General features: G+C 43.4%; 1 protein-coding gene across 1 annotated transcript in view; it reads right to left on the reverse strand.

The window, feature by feature from the left end:
- Window positions 1-12,682, reverse strand: part of LOC311114016 (ephrin-A2-like) — a gene marked incomplete at both ends in the record, with an annotated part of 25,472 nt that extends 12,790 nt beyond the window's left edge. The window contains one exon of the mRNA XM_084189281.1: window positions 12,492-12,682. Within this exon, the coding sequence (XP_084045407.1) occupies window positions 12,492-12,682 (191 nt within the window). The remainder of the gene's footprint in view (window positions 1-12,491) is intronic.
- Window positions 12,683-19,692: the final 7,010 nt, after the last annotated feature.

Here is a 19,692-nt window from a genome sequence, read left to right on the forward strand (position 1 = left end):
TTCATCTCCTTCTCTTCCTTCCATCTCCTTCTCTTCCCTCCATCTCCATCTCCTTCTCTTCTCTTCCCTCCATCTCCTTCTCTTCCTTCCATCTCCTTCTCTTCCCTCCATCTCCTTCTCTTCTCTCCATCTCCTCCTCTTCCCTCCATCTCCTTTTCTTCCCTCCATCTCCTCCTCTTCCCTCCATCTCCTTCTCTTCCCTCATCTCCTTCTCTTCCCTCATCTCCTTCTCTTCCTTCCTTCCATCTCCTTCTCTTCCCTCCATCTCCTTCTCTTCCCTCCATCTCCTCCTCTTCCTTCCTTCATCTCCTTCTCTTCCTTCCTTAATCTCCTTCTCTTCCTTCCTTCATCTCCTTCTCTTCCCTCCTTCTTCTTCTCTTCCTTCCTTCCATCTCCTTCTATTCCCTCCATCTCCTTCTCTTCCCCTCCATCTCCTCTTCCCTTCTCTTCCCTTCATCTCCTTCTCTTCCTTCCATCTCCTTCTCTTCCCTCCATCTCCTTCTCTTCTCTTCCCTCCATCTCCTTCTCTTCCCTCCATCTCCTTCTCTTCCCTCCATCTCCTTCTCTTCCCTCCATCTCCTTCTCCTTCTCTTCCATCCATCTCCTTCTCCTTCTCTTCCCTCCCTCTCCTTCTCTTCTCTTCCCTCCATCTCCTTCTCTTCTCTTCCTTCCAGCTCCTTATCTTCTCTTCCCTCATCTCCTTCTCTTCCCTCCATCTCCTTCTCTTCTCTTCCTTCCATCTCCTTATCTTCTCTTCCCTCATCTCCTTCTCTTCCCTCCATCTCATTCTCTTCCCTCATCTCCTTCTCTTCCTTCCTTCCTTCCATCTCCTTCTCTTCCCTCCATCTCCTTCTCTTCCCTCCATCTCCTTCTCTTCCTTCCTTCATCTCCTTCTCTTCCTTCCTTAATCTCCTTATCTTCCTTCCTTCATCTCCTTCTCTTCCCTCCTTCTTCTTCTCTTCCTTCCTTCCATCTCCTTCTCTTCCCTCCATCTCCTTCTCTTCCCCTCCATCTCCCCTTCCCTTCTCTTCCCTTCATCTCCTTCTCTTCCTTCCATCTCCTTCTCTTCCCTCCATCTCCATCTCCTTCTCTTCTCTTCCCTCCTTCTCTTCCTTCCATCTCCTTCTCTTCCCTCCATCTCCTCCTCTTCCCTCCATCTCCTTCTCTTCCCCTCCACCTCCTTCTCTTCTCTTCTCTTCCCTTCATCTCCTTCTATTCCTTCCATCTCCTTCTCTTCCCTCCATCTCCATCGCCTTCTCTTCTCTTCCCTCCATCTCCTTCTCTTCCTTCCATCTCCTTCTCTCCCCTCCAACTCCTTCTCTTTCCTCCATCTCCTTCTCTTCTCTTCCTTCCATCTCCTTATCTTCTCTTCCCTCGTCTCCTTCTCTTCCCTCCATCTCCTTCTCTTCCTTCCTTAATCTCCTTCTCTTCCTTCCTTCATCTCCTTCTCTTCCCTCCATCTTCTTCTCTTCCTTCCTTCCATCTCCTTCTCTTCCCTCCATCTCCTTCTCTTCCCCTCCATCTCATTCTCTTCCCTTCTCTTCTCTTCCCTTCATCTCCTTCTCTTCCTTCCATCTCCTTCTCTTCCCTCCATCTCCATCTCCTTCTCTTCTCTTCCCTCCATCTCCTTCTCTTACATCCATCTCCTTCTCTTCCTTTCTTAATCTCCTTCTCTTCCTTCCTTCATCTCCTTCTCTTCCTTCCACTCCTTATCTTGCCTCCATCTCCTTCTCTTCCCTCCATCTCCTTCTCTTCCCTCCATCTCCTCCTCTTCCCTCCATCTCCTCCTCTTCCCTCCATCTCCTCCTCTTCCCTCCATCTCCTTCTCTTCCCCTCCATCTCCTTCTCTTCTCCTTCCCTTCATCTCCTTCTCTTCCTTCCATCTCCTTCTCTTCCCTCCATCTCCATCTCCTTCTCTTCTCTTCCCTCCATCTCCTTCTCTTCCTTCCATCTCCTTCTCTTCCCTCCATCTCCTTCTATTCTCTCCATCTCCTCCTCTTCCCTCCACCTCCTCCTCTTCCCTCCATCTCCTTTTCTTCCCTCCATCTCCTCCTCTTCCCTCCATCTCCTCCTCTTCCCTCCATCTCCTTTTCTTCCCTCCATCTCCTCCTCTTCCCTCCATCTCCTCCATCTCCTCCTCTTCCCTCCATCTCCTTCTCTTCCTCCCTTCTCCATCTTCTGTTTTCTTTTTCTTACCAGTTGTCCTTCCTCTTCTGTCTAAACAGTTCCTTCTCACCATCTCTCACTCCATCCATCCCTCAGTAAAAAGATCAGACATGCTGTTTGCTCTCTCTCTCCCTCTCACTCCCGCTCTCTCTTTCTCTCTCTCTCTCTCTCTCTCTCTCTCTCTCTCTCTCTCTCTCTCTCTCTCTCTCTCTGGCAGGATGACAGCTCTCACTCGTCCCAGGGCAGACCCTTATGTAAACAGCCCCATCGCACTCAGGCTGTGTGTGTGTATGTGTGTGTATAAACCCCCTCATTACCATATCAAAGCCCGTGATCGCTCCTCTCCTCCCAGTGTTAGAGTGGCATATTAATAGTTGTGTAGGTTAAACTTTCAGATAAAGCAGACTGATGAAGGTTAGTTCTCTCTGTTTGAAAGAGTTCACTTACTCGCATTTCCCTGCGGTGTGTGTGTGTGTGTTTGTCGATTGAAGAAAATGATACAGGACTGGGCTTTGATTGGGTGACAGATTTGATTGGCTGACAGATTTGTCTTTTGATTGGTCCTACCCCGAGGCTCTCAGATGACCTTCAGCAACTTTCTCAACTTTCTTCCCTCATCCACAACTTCTCTCCTCTCATATCCCTCTATACTCTCCTCCTTTATCCCCCTCTCCTCTCCTCTACTAGTTTCGTACGGTACTACGCCTCCCGGGTATGAGAGGGTTGGGGAAGCTTATTTAAGTAAATTGACTAAAAGTATGTAACTGCTCCAGTGATTTTGATGAAATTGAATAATTTAATCTCACAGTAGATGCTTCACATTTGTCTGACCGTCTAACTAACTAACTAACTAACTAACTAACTAACTGATTAACCAACTGACATAAATATAACAGTTTTCCCCTCATTCCTGCCCCACCCCTCTCTCTCCCTCCCTCCATCCCTCTCTCCACCCACCCATCCTTCTGTGTGTCTACTGTAGTAGGCAGACTTAATCACTCAAAGCTGGAAAACACACACACACACACTCACTCACTCACACACACACACACACACACACACACACACACACACACACACACACACACACACACACACACACACACACACACACACACACACACACACACACACACACACACACACACACACACACACACACACAGTGTCACTAAATCCATATCAAAATGAGGTAATATCTGCGGGCAGTTTGCCACATCTTAGATCAATAATAAGATTTCTGTTTTATTAATAACTCCGAACACTGACATGCCCCATAAGCACTTTACCAGAAAACAATCAACCATAACCCCCTTCTGCCCCCAACCGTTTACCAGACAACCACCAACCCAACCCTTTACCAGACAACCACCAACCCAACCATTTACCAGACAACCACCACCCCAACCCTTTACCAGACAACCACCAACCCTTTACCAGACAACCACCACCCCGTTACCAGACAACCACCAACCCAACCCTTTACCAGACAACCACCAACCCAACCATTTACCAGACAACCACCACCCCAACCCTTTACCAGACAACCACCAACCCTTTACCAGACAACCACCACCCCATTACCAGACAACCACCAACCCTTTACCAGACAACCACCACCCCAACCCTTTACCAGACAACCACCAACCCTTTACCAGACAACCACCACCCAGTTACCAGACCAGACAACCACCAACCCAACCCTTTACCAGACAACCACCAACCCAACCGTTTACCAGACAAGCACCGCCCCATTACCAGTCAACCACCAACCCAACCGTTTACCAGACAACCACCACCCCAACCCTTTACCAGACAACCACCACCCCAACCCTTTACCAGACAACTCCCTACCCTTTACCTGACAACCACCAACCCAACCCTTTACCAGACAACCACCAACCCATTACCAGACAACCACCAACCCAACCCTTTACCAGACAACCCCCAACCCTTTACCAGACAACCACCAACACAACCCATTACCAGACAACCACCAACCCAACCGTTTACCAGACAACCACCAACGCATCCTTTCCTTTCTAAACCATTTTTCTGTCTCACTGTATAAACTTCCTCTTTTCTCTTAAAATGATTTAACACATTTCTACTTTTAACCCTCTTATGTCTCTCAGCTTTCTCTACTGAAATCTCCCCTTGAGGATTAATAAAGTATTAACCTATCAGCCTATACATTTGAAAGTCTAAGTGATTTGACTGTAGTTTAGAGAAAGCATTAGGCTAATAACACTTTTATCAATGTCTATGTACAAAACATATAAATTGTCTAAATAATTTGACACTCTTGTAGTAGATGGATCAATAATACATTATTTATCCATCTGACTGTGTATAAAAATATAACGTATAAATCATTTGTAGAGCACAGGGTTACGGCTGAGGTTAGAGTGTGTGTGTGTGTGTGTGTGTGTGTGTGTGTGTGTGTGTGTGTGTGTGTGTGTGGATGTGGAAGCATTACAGGAGATGTTCTTCTTCACAGCTGAAACATGTTAAAGCTGAATAGTACATTAGCGAAATAGCACAGTGCACGCATGCACGCACACACACACCTGAATGAGAATGGCACAGAGAACATTAATTATACATCCAGGCAGTCTCTCCGAATTAGTGAGAAAGAAGAAGGGAGAGAGAGAGAGAGAGAGAGATGGTGCTTTTTGGTGTGCCTCATCACCTCCTCAAGAATAATAAAGACAGTAGGGGGGGTTAATTCCCTCTCTCCCCAACCAGAGAGAAAACAGTATTTGAACTGTGAACCAATGAGGAGATGTTGCTGGGAGCATTTCCTCACCAGCTGTGGCAAACACACACACACATCTCTGAATACCTCTCTCAGATAGACAAGTATTTTCTCTCCAGCTATGTTTCTCTCACAGATGTAGACAGCAAGAAAAACTTCAGAATACTAAGCTATCACAATCCCTTTCCAAAACACACACACACACACTAATGCTTAAAGTTAGTGGTTGGTCACAGTGAGTAAACACACCCAAAGCATGGATTACAATCTGTTCTTGTCCATAGGACTGCTTTCAGGGTAAATAAACTAATTAGGCATTTAATAATTTGAGTGAACTATCTCTTTAAGAAGCCCAACGTAAGCTATTAGTACTGTTAGAAGGTAGCTGCACCGCCACATTCGCAGCAGTTTGGTTTTTAGGATTGACCCAGTTTAGAACAGTGCACCATCTCTAACACACACGTACACACTCTGTTCTGAGATCTGGAAGGAAGTCAGAAGTGTGTGTTTGAAGTGTGTGTGATCAAACAGTGAGTATGCAGCTCCACAGCCATACGCCACAACTCATACCTCACACACACTTCTCCTGTCATCCCTCGCTATCTCTTTATCTCCCTCTGTCTCTGTCCCCCTCTTTCTAATAGTCTATATCGCTACTTCTTTCCTTTCTCACTCCTACTGTCATTTCATTGTCGTGTGTGTGGGCGTGCGTCTGCATCGAATACCTTCTTTCCATCTATTATCTGTTTCTATGTAATATCGAATGTTTCCATCTAATATCTCTAGTATATTGTGTTTCTAATACAGTACACCATACAGTGGCTTGCGAAAGTAGTCACCCCCCTTGGCATTTTTCCTATTTTGTTGCCTTACATCCTGGAATTAAAATGGATTTTTGGGGGGGTTTGTATCATTTCATTTATACAACATGCCTACCACTTCGAAGATGCAAAATATATTTGATTGTGAAACAAACAAGAAATAAGACAAAGAAACAGAACACTTGAGCGTGCAGAACTATTCACCCCTCCAAAGTCACTACTTTGTAGCGCCACCTTTTGCAGCTATTACTGCAAGTCTCTTGGGGTATGTCTCTATAAGCTTGGCACATCTAGCCACTGGGATTTTTTCCCATTCTTCAAGGCAAAACTGCTCCAGCTCCTTCAAGTTGGATGGGTTCCGCTGGTGTACAGCAATCTTTAAATCATACCACAGATTCTCAATTGGATTGAGGTCTGGGCTTTGACTAGGCCATTCCAAGACATTTAAATGTTTCCCCTTAAACCACTCAAGTGTTGCTTTAGCAGTATGCTGAGGGTCATTGTCCTGCTGGAAGGTGAACCTCCGTCCCAGTCTCAAATCTCTGGAAGTCTGAAACAGGTTTCCCTCAAGAATTTCCCTGTATTTAGCACCATCCATCATTCCTTCAATTCTGACCAGTTTCCCAGTCCCTGCCGATGAAAAACCTCCACACATCCATCGGAGTGATGAGAGGTGTTGGGTTTGCTCCAGACATAGCGTTTTCCTTGATGGCCAAAAAGCTAAATTTTAGTCTCGTCTGACCAGAGTACCTTTTCCATATGTTTGGGGAGTCTCCCACATGCCTTTTGGCGAACACCAAACGTGTTTGCTTATTCTTTTCTTTAAGCAATGGCTTTTTTCTGGCCACTCTTCAGTAAAGCCCAGCTCTGTGGAGTTTACGGCTTAAAGTGGTCCTATGGACAGAGACTCCAATCTCCACTGTGGAGCTTTGCAGCTCCTTCAGGGTTATCTTTGGTCTGATTAATGCCCTCCTTGCCTGGTCCGTGTGTTTTGGTGGGCGGCCCTTTCTTGGCAGGTTTGTTGTGGTGCCATATTCTTTCCATTTTTTAATAATGGATTTTTTTATAATGGATTTAATGGTGCTCCGTGGGATTTTCTAAGTTTCTGATATTTTTTTATAACCCAACCCTGATCTGTACTTCTCCACAACTTTGTCCCTGACCTGTTTTGAAAGCTCCTTGGTCTTCGTGGTGCCGATTGCTTGGTGGTGCCCCTTGCTTAGTGGTGTTGCAGACTCTGGGGCCTTTCAGAACAGGTGTATATATACTGAGATCATGTGACAGATCATGTGACACTGAGATTGCACACAGGTGGACTTTATTTAACTAATTATGTGACTTCTGAAGGTAATTGGTTGCAGCAGATCTTATTTAGGGGCTTCATAGCAAAGGGGGTGAATAAATATGCATGCACCACTTTTCCGTTATTTATTTTTTAGAATTTTTTTGAAACAAGTAATATTTTTTCATTTCACTTCACCAATTTGGACTATTTTGTATATGTCCATTACATGAAATCCAAATAAAAATCCATTTAAATTACAGGTTGTAATGCAACAAAATAGGAAATACACCAAGGGGATGAATACTTTTGCAAGGCACTGTACAGTGAGGGAAAAAGGTATTTGATCCCCTGCTGATTTTGTATGTTTGCCCACTGACAAAGACATGATCAGTCTATAGAGAGCTCTCCAAGGATGTCAGGGACAAGATTGTAGACCTACACAAGGCTGGAATGGGCTACAAGACCAGGGCTACAAAAACAGTTGGTGTGATTATTCGCAAATGGAAGAAACACAAAAGAACTGTCAATCTCCCTCGGCCTGGGGCTCCATGCAAGATCTCACCTCGTGGAGTTGCAATGATCATGAGAACGGTGAGGAATCAGCCCAGAACTATACGGGAGGATCTTGTCAATGATCTCAAGGCAGCTGGGACCATAGTCACCAAGAAAACAATTGGTAACACACTACGCCGTGAAGGACCTACTGGTTGGTAGGTGATCAAATACTTATGTCATGCAATAAAATGCAAATTAATTACTTAAAAATCATACAATGTGCTTTTCTGGATTTTTGTTTTAGATTCCGTCGCTCACAGTTGAAGTGTACCTATGATAAAAATTACAGACCTCTACATGCTTTGTAAGTAGGAAAACCTGTAAAATCGGCAGTGTATCAAATACTTGTTCTCCCCACTGTACATGCCCGTCTGAAGTTTGCCAATTAACATCTGAATGATTCAGAGGAGAACTGGGTGAATGTGTTGTGGTCAGATGAGACCAAAATGGAGCTCTTTGGCATCAACTCAACTCGCCGTGTTTGGAGGAGGAGGAATGCTGCCTATGACCCCAAGAACACCATCCCCACCGTCAAACATGGAGGTGGAAACATTATGCTTTGGGGATGTTTTTCTGCTAAGGGGACAGGACAACTTCACTGCATCAAAGGGACGATGGACGGGGCCATGTATCGTCAAATCTTGGGTGAGAACCTCCTTCCCTCAGCCAGGGCATTGAAAATGGGTCGTGGATGGGTATTCCAGCATGTCAATGACCCAAAACACACGGCCAAGGCAACAAAGGAGTGGCTCAAGAAGAAGCACATTAAGGTCCTGGAGTGGCCAAGCCAGTCTCCAGACCTTAATCCCATAGAAAATATGTGGAGGGAGCTGAAGGTTCGAGTTGCCAAACGTCAGCCTCGAAACCTTAATGACTTGGAGAAGATCTGCAAAGAGGAGTGGGACAAAATCCCTCCTGAGATGTGTGCAAACCTGGTGGCCAACTACAAGAAACGTCTGACCTCTGTGATCGCCAACAAGGGTTTTGCCACCAAGTACTAAGTCATGTTTTGCAGAGGGGTAAAATACTTATTTCCCTCATTAAAATGCAAATCAATTTATAACATTTTTGACATGAGTTTTTCTGGATTTTTTGTTTGTTATTCTGTCTCTCACTGTTCAAATAAACCTACCATTAAAATTATAGACTGAGCATCTCTTTGTCAGTGGGCAAACGTACAAAATCAGCAGGGGATCAAATACTTTTTTCCCTCACTGTATATCTTGTATCTATCTCCTATCTCTGACATCTATCTTTATAATCTTCTATCTCAAATATATCTCTAAAGGTTTCTATCCTCTGATATCTTCTTTCTCTCTAATATCTTGTTTCTTTCTAATATCTTGTTTCTTTCTAATATCTTGTTTCTATCTCTAATATCTTGTTTCTATCTCTAATATCTTGTTTCTCTCTAATATCTTGTTTCTCTCTAATATCTAGATTCTGTCTCTGATATCTTGTTTCTGTCTCTGATATCTTGTTTCTCTCTAATATCTTGTTTCTCTCTAATATCTTGTTTCTATCTCTAATATCTTGTTTCTCTCTAATATCTTGTTTCTCTCTAATATCTAGATTCTGTCTCTGATATCTTGTTTCTGTCTCTGATATCTTGTTTCTCTCTAATATCTTGTTTCTATCTCTAATATCTTGTTTCTCTCTAATATCTTGTTTCTCTCTAATATCTTGTTTCTATCTCTAATAACTTGTTTCTCTCTAATATCTTGTTTCTGTCTCTAATATCTTGTTTCTCTCTAATATCTTGTTTCTCTCTAATATCTTGTTTCTATCTCTGATATCTTGTTTCTCTCTAATATCTTGTTTCTATCTCTAATACCAGAGTCAGGGTAGGTCTTGAATTGTGGTGGTAAATGCTGTCTCTTGACTTTGGCACCATGGAAAAACACTTTCAAATGACAAAAACATGACATATAATCAATTTTCCATTTTATTTAACTAATAGTTAATAAGAAAACAAATGTAAGTCCTTTATACTGCAAAACATCTATTTGTATGAATTGTAGAAACTACTGGGGGCTAGCAGGTTAGCTTTTCCCACTGGTGATGTGTAGAGCTGTAGTGGCATGTTTTGGGGATTTAGAGACATCTGTATATTAGCTAGACAGTGAACAAAAGTATTAAATAGGTATTGTATAGATTAATAAAAACAAGGAAGGCTATTAAAATACCTATTTTTTTTACTAGTATAATGTGTCCCCCTCAGTGTTATGTCATTGGTGTTACCGCCTTGGAAATCACTGGTTACAAAGATATTCAAGGACCTTGAGCATTCTCTCCAGTGGCAAACTGTTATTGGGGGAGGGGTCTATATTAAATACAATTATTAGCTAATCACACCCTTTTAGTATGTCATAAATCCGAGGATTCCATTTATCATGTGGTGTGTCTAAATCCAAAGTGTCCCTTGGTGTTAGTCAATTTAAATGAAGGGAAGTAACATTGTGAGCAAAATGATTAATCATATCACTTCAGTAAATTATTTTTAAAGGGTTGATGACCTTAGATTTTAGCATTTGTGGCCTCCATTTCAGAAAAACCTCAACCTAAATTGTCTCATTGGTGTTACCATCATATGTGTTACTACTCCTACTGGTGGCACAATGTTATCATAATAGTAAATGTAATTTAAAGTCATTAAGCTACAATATTAGTTGATTTAGAATGGGAAGACATAACTAAATACATTTAAATAAATACAAATCTAGAAGAATGAGGTAAATTTTTTCCAAAATGCCATGCCCAAATGCCACCGTAATTCAAGAACAACCCGTCAGTGAAGCGAGATCAGATTAAGAATAAGGGAGATATTTCAGAGAAGTGCCTCCATCTTTTAAAATGTATCATGAGTGGTGATGTGATTGCAGTATCACACCACTAAAAACAGAGATTTCCTAACAAAGTTTGCTGAGTGAAAGTTTTTCAGAGTCCTGACACGTTTTATAGACATTTAACATCACCTGTGAAGGTAAACCTAGTGGAAAACAGATAATGTACCCCAGCAAAACATCTCTTCCTGTCTCTCTCCCACACAATTTCTCTCATCCAGCTCTCGCTTCACAACTCTACTTCTTCTCTCCTTACAACCTCTCTCTTCCGCCCTCTCTCTATCTCTCTCCTCGTCTCTCTCACTGTAAAACGGTGTACTGAGAGCTTACACGCAGGCACACACACACACACACACACACACACACATACACACACACACACACACACACACACACACACACACACACACAACAGAAGCTTTGATTAATGTATTGTAATCAGGTCAGAGACATTAAAAGGCTTTTGTCGTCTTGTCTCCTGTTTATTTTCTGTTGTTTAGAAGTGTTTGTCATAACTGGTGTACATCAGTCACAGTGGGAATAAAAGGAAGACAGACAGACAGACAGACAGACAGACAGAGACAGACAGACAGACAGACAGACAGACAGACAGACAGACAGAGACAGAGGCTGTTTCATGTAGAACAGAGAAGACAGTAAGATAGAGAAACAGATAGACACACACACAGACACACATAGGTTCACTGTTACATGTAAGTGTATAGTAAAGATGTGTGTGTCAGAACAAACTGAAATATATCTGTATATGCCACAGGGGACAGTAGAGAAAGTGTGTGTGTGTGTGTCTTGGGGTAAAGGGAGGAACAGATACATGGATGTGAATGTGCCGCAGGGGACAGGTGAGACTGCACATGGCTAAGTCTGTGTCTGACAGTTGAGAAGAGAGTAGGCCTTCCGCACACACACACACACACACACACACACACACACACACACACACACACACACACACACACACACACACACACACTAGCTACTGTCTTTCGCTCTCAGTCTTTCTCTGAGGACATCCATCCCATAGCATGAAACCCTCGGCAACCATCATTAGGGACCTCTGGAGGAGGATGGAGAGAACCGCAAAGCCTCCCAGAAGAGAGAAGAGAAAACGGGGTGGTGAGGAAAAAGGGAGTAGAAGAAAAGTATGAATTTGAAGGATAAACCCTGGGATTAGATTTGTGTGTGTCTGTGTGTGTTTCACGAAAACAAAGCTGTGTCTGTGTGTGGTTTGAAGCTCATCTTCTGTTCATTTGTTCCTGTGTAAACAAACTTTTCCATCAACCTCCCATCACACATTAATTCAGCGATATAACAATAGCCTTGCACAAACAAAGCGTGTTGTCTGATGTAGCACGTTGACAGAGGGAGTAGGGGAAGAGAAGAGTGAGAAAGGAAAAAAAGAAAGAAAGAGACAGAGAGAAAAAGAGAGAGGAGAAAGAGAGAGAGGACAGAGAGAGAGAGAGAGAGGACAGAGAGAGGGGGAGGACAGAGAGAGAGGACAGAGAGAGAGAGAGGGAAGAGAGAGAGAGAGAGGGGTGGGGGAGAGAGGGAGAGAGAGGAGAGAGAGAGAGAGGGAAGAGAGAGAGAGAGAATCTTCCTCCTTGCCTGTTAAATATTTGAGCACTTGTGGAGAGACAGAGCTGTTAGCTGGACTAAATCAGAAGCGTCGGTGTGTGTGTGTGTGTTGCAGGGGGAGACAGGGCTGTTAGCCGGTTAGTGGTAATTCAACCATGATAGAGAGGGAGCACTTTCACTTATATATGTACCTGAGAGAGAGAGAGAGAGAGAGAGGAAGGGAGGGAGAGGGAGGGAGGCTGTCCAGTCTGTCAGAATTCATTAGACTGACAGAGCGAGGCTGCTTCGCACCATGTCAATGAGACCCAGCTAACCACAGCAGTGTCTCTCTCCCCTATACTCAGTAACTAGAGAGGGAGGCAGAATGAAAGAGGGAGGCATGATGCCCTCATTGTCTATCAGACAAAAGGAGCTTTCAGCTCAATTATAGCATCCACACAAACAGACACACACAGACTGTAGCATCCTACCTGGGGTTAGTGCTGTTCCAGTAGACAGCATGGTGGTCGAAGGTGATTTGGTCTTCAGCCCAGACGGACAGACAGGACGACAGGACGGTCAGACACATCAGAACCATCTGCGTCACACACGTACACACACTCCTCTGACCAGGCCGAGCCGTCCATCTCACACTGCTCAAACCAGTTACACACAACATCATAGTGTCCACTTGAAGTCTACTTGTTAGATCCACCTCCACTGTAGTGTTTGCTGGTTATGTTAGCTTACAGTTGAGTTGGAATGGACAGTCTCAATCAGTGTCTGGGCATTCAAAGATCCCAGTACATTCCGATCATTCCATCCTGTTAGTGGAAACAGGGTGGCAGAGGGAGTAATGTGATGGGCTTTGAATCCAGGACTGTAATGCGGTTTGAATCCCAGTGTGTTGTTGTTTTGGTGTGTTTTTGTTTACAAACCTTATCCTGAACCTTGACCACTTTGCTAGCATGCCTAAATCTAACCTTACCCTAACCAATCGCTAGCATTCCTAAACCTAACCTGTTGCACTTGCATATTGCACAAATCACTCAATATCAATCAATACAGGAAGAGTGTCTATGTTCTTGCCAGGGTCTGAAACTTGTCCTCCCATCGTACAACTTGTGCTCTCCTGAATATGACATCCAAACTAGTGACTTTCACTCTCCTGAATATGACGTCCAAACTAGTGACTTTCACTCTCCTGAATCCATGCTTTTATCTTAAGTCAACTGTCTTTTCATTGATGATTGATTATGGTGATTAGAAACATTGTTATTATTTGACATATTTCTGTATTTCTATAAAGACTGAAGTTTATGAATTATCAGCTGTCTCACGATGTCGTCCTCTCTCTTTCAATCACACACTATCAGCACAAATAGAAACCTCTTCTCTTCTCTCCACTCCCTTTCTCCTCTTCTCCACTCCACGAAGAGACGCAACGCCAAATCCAATCTGGGTTTAATGTCGTCTGGGGACCGAACATCCTGACTCCGCTCGGCTCGCTGGGACTGAACTGTCTTCAGTAAGATATATATGGGTTCGTAACAGTTTCCTCAGGGAGTTGTTTTGGTACTGAACAGTTTCTTGAATGAGACATGTTCCATACTGAACAGTAAGAAATTATGTTTTGGTGCTGAAGGTTCCTCTGTAAGATGTTTCGGTACTGACCAGTTTCCCCAGTAACAGATTCTGTTTTGGTGCTGAAGGTAAGATGTTTCGGTACTGACCAGTTTCCCCAGTAAAATATTCTGTTGCGGTACTGACCAGTTTCTATCTGGTCCTAAACACCTCCCTTCATTAAGGGTGGTCCGTTTTAATATTCCTCAGATGTTCGTTGGCGTCAGTAAACCACGACAGGTTCATCGTTTCCTCAGTGAGAGTGGTTGGTTGTTATTGCTGCTCATTTTTATCAGAGATCACCAGCTATCACTCTTCCTGTCCCAAGTTCCTCTTCTGTCTGTTTCCGCTGATTTGGAGGCAAATCCGATTCAGCTTCATGGTCCACACTCCACAATGTTCTTTACGGATCAACGCACAGAAACACACACACACAGAGACTGGCAGAGACACACACACACAGACTGGCAGAGAGACATACCGACAGAGTGAATAACGTGGCGATCCTTCCAACAGTCTCTCACGGTGACAATACTCCTCGTGGTGAATCTGATTCTCAGCTCCCGCTGCTGCCAGAATCTCCTCGCTGTTCGTTTTCACCTCCCTCCCTCCCTCCCTCCCCTCCCTCCCTCCCTCCCCTCCTCCCTCCCTCCCTCTGAGCTGGCGGAGTCTCTCAGTCTCTTACCTCTGGGGACAGTGTCTGACTCACTGCTCTTGCGGCTCTGAAGCCGCTTAGTTCAGCTGTATTAAACTGTATGCATCCATGACCATGGGTTAGGATAATACTGACAGTGTTAGGTTAGAATATCACTGTCAATCCAGTTACTACATCTTTATAAAACGTGTAATCAAGTTATTACTACACCTATATTACTACACCTATATTGTACAATATAGGTATTACTACATTTGTACTGTTCCATAATAATGTTATCATTGTAGCGCATCTGTGCTGCAAGAATGTATATAATCTAAGTATTAGAGTATTGTAAGAATAAGTACTTGTCTGTATGAACAGACCTATATATACCCCCATCATAACCAATATAGCCCAAATACAGCTGTATAATAGTACATCTACTGGCATACTGGATCTGCTCTGTGTAATAAACCATTCTAGCCATCATAACCTAAATTAATTAATAATAAACTAACCATCCTAACCCAAACAACCCAGACCCAGCTTCATGTTGTCTGACTGTCAGACTGAATTATTCATAAGGTGGCTGTCTGGAGCACGCATGTTTAAACACACACCTCTCAGCCCTCCTCTACCCCTGCTTCTCCCCCCTAGTCTCCTGCCTCACTCCTCTCCATCTCTCTGCCGGTCTGGAGCGTGCATGTTTAAACAAACATGCAGGAGGATGAAGTAGCTTGTAGATGCTCTACCCAACCCAACAAACGAGCAGAACAGGGTTGAGCAAAAAAAAAACCCTGGAGCTGTGTGAGCTTAAGTGCCTTGCTCAAGGGCGCAACGGCAGTATGTAGCACATGGGATAGAGGCCATTGCCAGCAGCCCTCCGGCTGTCTGCTCACTCCCGCCAGATATTCCCCATGAGCCCTGGGATCTGAATTGGCAACCCTCCGGTTACTGGCCCGCCTCATATCCAGGATGCAGACAGATTTGTTTTAACAAGAGTAGTTGAAAAAATATATACAGTACCAGTCAAGAGTTTGGACACACCTACTCATTCCAGGGTTTTTCTTTATTTTTTACTATTTTCTACATTGTAGAATAATAGTGAATACATCAAAACTATGAAATAACACATATGGAATCATGTAGTAACCAAAAAAGTGTTAAACAAATATATACAGTGAGCTCCATAATTCATTGGACAGTGACAATTTTTTTGTTATTTTGGTTCTGTACTCTAGCACTTTGAGTTTGAAAGGATACAATGACAATGAGGGTGAAGTGCAGACTGTCAGCTTTAATTTGAGGGTATTTTCATATATATCGGATGAACCGTTTAGAAATGATAGCACCTTTTATACATGGTCCCCCCATTTTAAGGTACTACAAGTATTTGTTAAATTGGCTTCACAGATGTGTGTCGTTAGGCAGGTGTATTCATTTGTGTCGTTAGTGAATGCAGGAGAGCTGTTGATGAATAGCATTGATTCTAGACTTTGCTATTGCCTTTGGAGGTTGTTGTTGGGGTGTGACAACATGAGGAAGACAGCAGTGTCGATGCAAATTAAGCTGGCCGTCATAAGGCTCAGAAATGAAAATTAATCAGTCAGGAACATTGCAAAAACCCTGGCCATGCCCAAGTCAACAGTTTGGTTCATCATTAACAAGAAAAAAACAACCGGTGAACTCAATTATGTCAAAAGACCCGGTAGACCGAGGAAGACCACTGTAGTGGATGACCGGAGAATACTCTCTATGGTGAAGAAAACCCCCCTGACAACAGCCCAACAGATCAAAAACACTCTCCTGGATGCAGGTGTAGATGTGTCAAAGTCTACCATACGTAGAAGATTACACCAGCAGGACTACAGAGGATACACTACAAGATAAAAACCACTGATAAGCCTGAAGAACAGAAAAGCGAGATTACAGTTTGCTAAAAAGCACCTAAAAGAGCCCCAAGAGTTCTGGAAAAAAGTATTGTGGACAGATGAGACAAAGATTAACATGTACCAGAGTGATGGAAAGAGGAAAGTGTGGAGAAAAAAAAGAAATGCCCATGATCCAAAGCATACCACCTCATCCGTGAAACATGGTGGAGGGGGTGTTATGGCTTGGGCCTGTATGGCTGCCAGTGGAACAGGCTCACTTGTCTTCATCGATGATGTGACTGCAGACAGAAGTAGAACAATGAATTCTGAAGTCTATAGAAATATTTTATCTGCTCAGATAAAACCAAATGCCTCCAAACTCATTGGACGGCACTTCATCATGCAACAAGACAATGACCCTAAACATACTGCTAGAGCAACAAAGGGGTTTTTGATGGCCAAAAAGTGGAAAATCCTTGACTGGCCGAGTCAATCACTGGATCTGAATCCAATTGAACATGCATTTGACATGCTGAAGAGGAGACTGAAGGCAATAAGTCCCCGAAACAAGCAGGAATTGAAGATGGCTGCAGTACAGGCCTGGCAGAGCATCACCAGGGAAGATACCCAGCGTCTGGTGATGTCGATGCATCGCAGACTTCAAGCAGTCATTGCATGCAAAGGATATGCAACCAAATATTAACAATGATTACTTTATTCTACATTATGTTAAACTGTCCAATGTTTTTTGATGCCCGAAAATGGGGGGGACCATGTACAAAAGTTTCTATAATTTCTAAACGGTTCATCCGATATGTATGAATATACCCTCAAATTAAAGCTGACAGTCTGCACTTCACCCTCATTGTCATTGTATCCTTTCAAACTCAAAGTGCTAGAGTACAGAACCAAAAGAACAAAAAAAATGTCACTGTCCAAATATTTATGGAGCTCACTGTATGTATATATATACAGTGGGGAAAAAAAGTATTTAGTCAGCCACCAATTGTGCAAGTTCTCCCACTTAAAAAGATGAGAGAGGCCTGTCATTTTCATCATAGGTACACGTCAACTATGACAGACAAATTGAGAAAACAAATTCCAGAAAATCACATTGTAGGATTTTTAATGAATTTATTTGCAAATTATGGTGGAAAATAAGTATTTGGTCACCTACAAACAAGCAAGATTTCTGGCTCTCACAGACCTGTAACTTCTTCTTTAAGAGGCTCTTCTGTCCTCCACTTGTTACCTGTATTAATGGCACCTGTTTGAACTTGTTATCAGTATAAAAGACACCTGTCCACAACAGTCACACTCCAAACTCCACTATGGCCAAGACCAAAGAGCTGTCAAAGGACACCAGAAACAAAATTGTAGACCTGCACCAGGCTGGGAAGACTGAATCTGCAATAGGTAAGCAGCTTGGTTTGAAGAAATCAACTGTGGGAGCAAATATTAGGAAATGGAAGACATACAAGACCACTGATAATCTCCATCGATCTGGGGCTCCACGCAAGATCTCACCCCGTGGGGTCAAAATGATCACAAGAACGGTGAGCAAAAATCCCAGAACCACACGGGGGGACCTAGTGAATGACCTGCAGAGAGCTGGGACCAAAGTAACAAAGCCTACCATCAGTAACACACTACGCCGCCAGGGACTCAAATCATGCAGTGCCAGACGTGTCCCCCTGCTTAAGCCAGTACATGTCCAGGCCCGTCTGAAGTTTGCTAGAGTGCATTTGGATGATCCAGAAGAGGATTGGGAGAATGTCATATGAAACCAAAATAGAACTTTTTGGTAAAAACTCAACTTGTCGTGTTTGGAGGACAAAGAATGCTGAGTTGCATCCAAAGAACACCATACCTACTGTGAAGCATGGGGGTGGAAACATCATGCTTTGGGGCTGTTTTTCTGCAAAGGGACCAGGACGACTGATTCGTGTAAAGGAAAGAATGAATGGGGCCATGTATCGTGAGATTTTGAGTGAAAACCTCCTTCCATCAGCAAGGGCATTGAAGATGAAACGTGGCTGGGTCTTTCAGCATGACAATGATCCCAAACACACCGCCCGGGCAACGAAGGAGTGGCTTCGTAAGAAGCATTTCAAGGTCCTGGAGTGGCCTAGCCAATCTCCAGATCTCAACCCCATAGAAAATCTTTGGAGGGAGTTGAAAGTCTGTGTTGCCCAGCGACAGCCCCAAAACATCACTGCTCTAGAGGAGATCTGCATGGAGGAATGGGCCAAAATACCAGCAACAGTGTATGAAAACCTTGTGAAGACATACAGAAAACATTTGACCTGTGTCATTGCCAACAAAGGGTATATAACAAAGTATTGAGAAACTTTTGTTATTGACCAAATACTTATTTTCCACCATAATTTGCAAATAAATTCATAAAAAATCCTACAATGTGATTTTCTGGATTTTTCTTTCTCATTTTGTCTGTCATAGTTGACGTGTACCTATGATGAAATGTACAGGCCTCTCTCATCTTTTTAAGTGGGAGAACTTGCACAATTGGTGGCTGACTAAATACTTTTTTGCCCCACTGTATATATATATATACATTTCAGATTCTTCAAAGTAGCCACCCTTTGCCTTGTTGACAGCTTTGCACACTCTTGGCATTCTCTCGACCAGCTTCACCTGGAATGCTTTTCCAACAGTCTTGAAGGAGTTCCCACATATGCTGAGCAGTTGTTGGCTGCTTTTCCTTCACTCTGCGGGTCCAACTCATCCCAAACCATCTCAATTGGGTTGAGGTCGGGTGATTGTGGAGGCCAGGTCATCTGATGCAGCACTCCATCACTCTCCTTGTTCAAATAGCCCTTACACAGCCTGGAGGTGTGTTGGGTCATTGTCCTGTTGAAAAACAAATGATAGTCCCACTAAGCGCAAACTAGACGGGATGGCGTATCGCTGCAGAATGCTGTGGTAGCCATGTTGGTTAAGTGTGCCTTGAATTCTAAATAAATCACAGACAGTGTCACCAGCAAAGCACCCCCACAACATCACACCTCCTCCTCCATGCTTCACAGTGGGAACCACACATGCGGAGATCATTGGTTCACCTACTCTGCGTCTCACAAAGACAAAGGACAGATTTCCACCGGTCTAATGTCCATTGCCTGTGTTTCTTGGCCCAAGCAAGTCTCTTCTTCTTATTGGTGTCCTTTAGTAGTGGTCTCTTTGCAGCAATTCAACCATGAAGGCCTGATTCACGCAGTCTCCTCTGAACAGTTCATGTTGAGATGTGTCTGTTACTTGAACTCTGTGAAGCATTTATTTGGGCTGCAATCTGAGGTGCAGTTAACTCTAATGAATTTATCCTCTGCAGCGGAGGTAACACTGGGTCTTCCTTTCCTGTGGCAGTCCTCATGAGAGCCAGTTTCATCATAGCGCTTGATGGTTTTTGCGACTGCACTTGAAGAAACTTTCAAAGTTCTTGAAATTCTCGGGATTGACTGACCTCATGTCTTAAAGTAATGATGGCCTGTCATTTCTCTTTCCTTATTTAAGCTGTTCTTGCCATAATATGGAATTGGTCTTTTA

This window comes from Coregonus lavaretus, assembly GCF_964263955.1.
Source record: "Coregonus lavaretus genome assembly, contig: HAP1_SCAFFOLD_830, whole genome shotgun sequence".
NCBI classification, from domain to species: Eukaryota; Metazoa; Chordata; class Actinopteri; order Salmoniformes; family Salmonidae; genus Coregonus; species Coregonus lavaretus.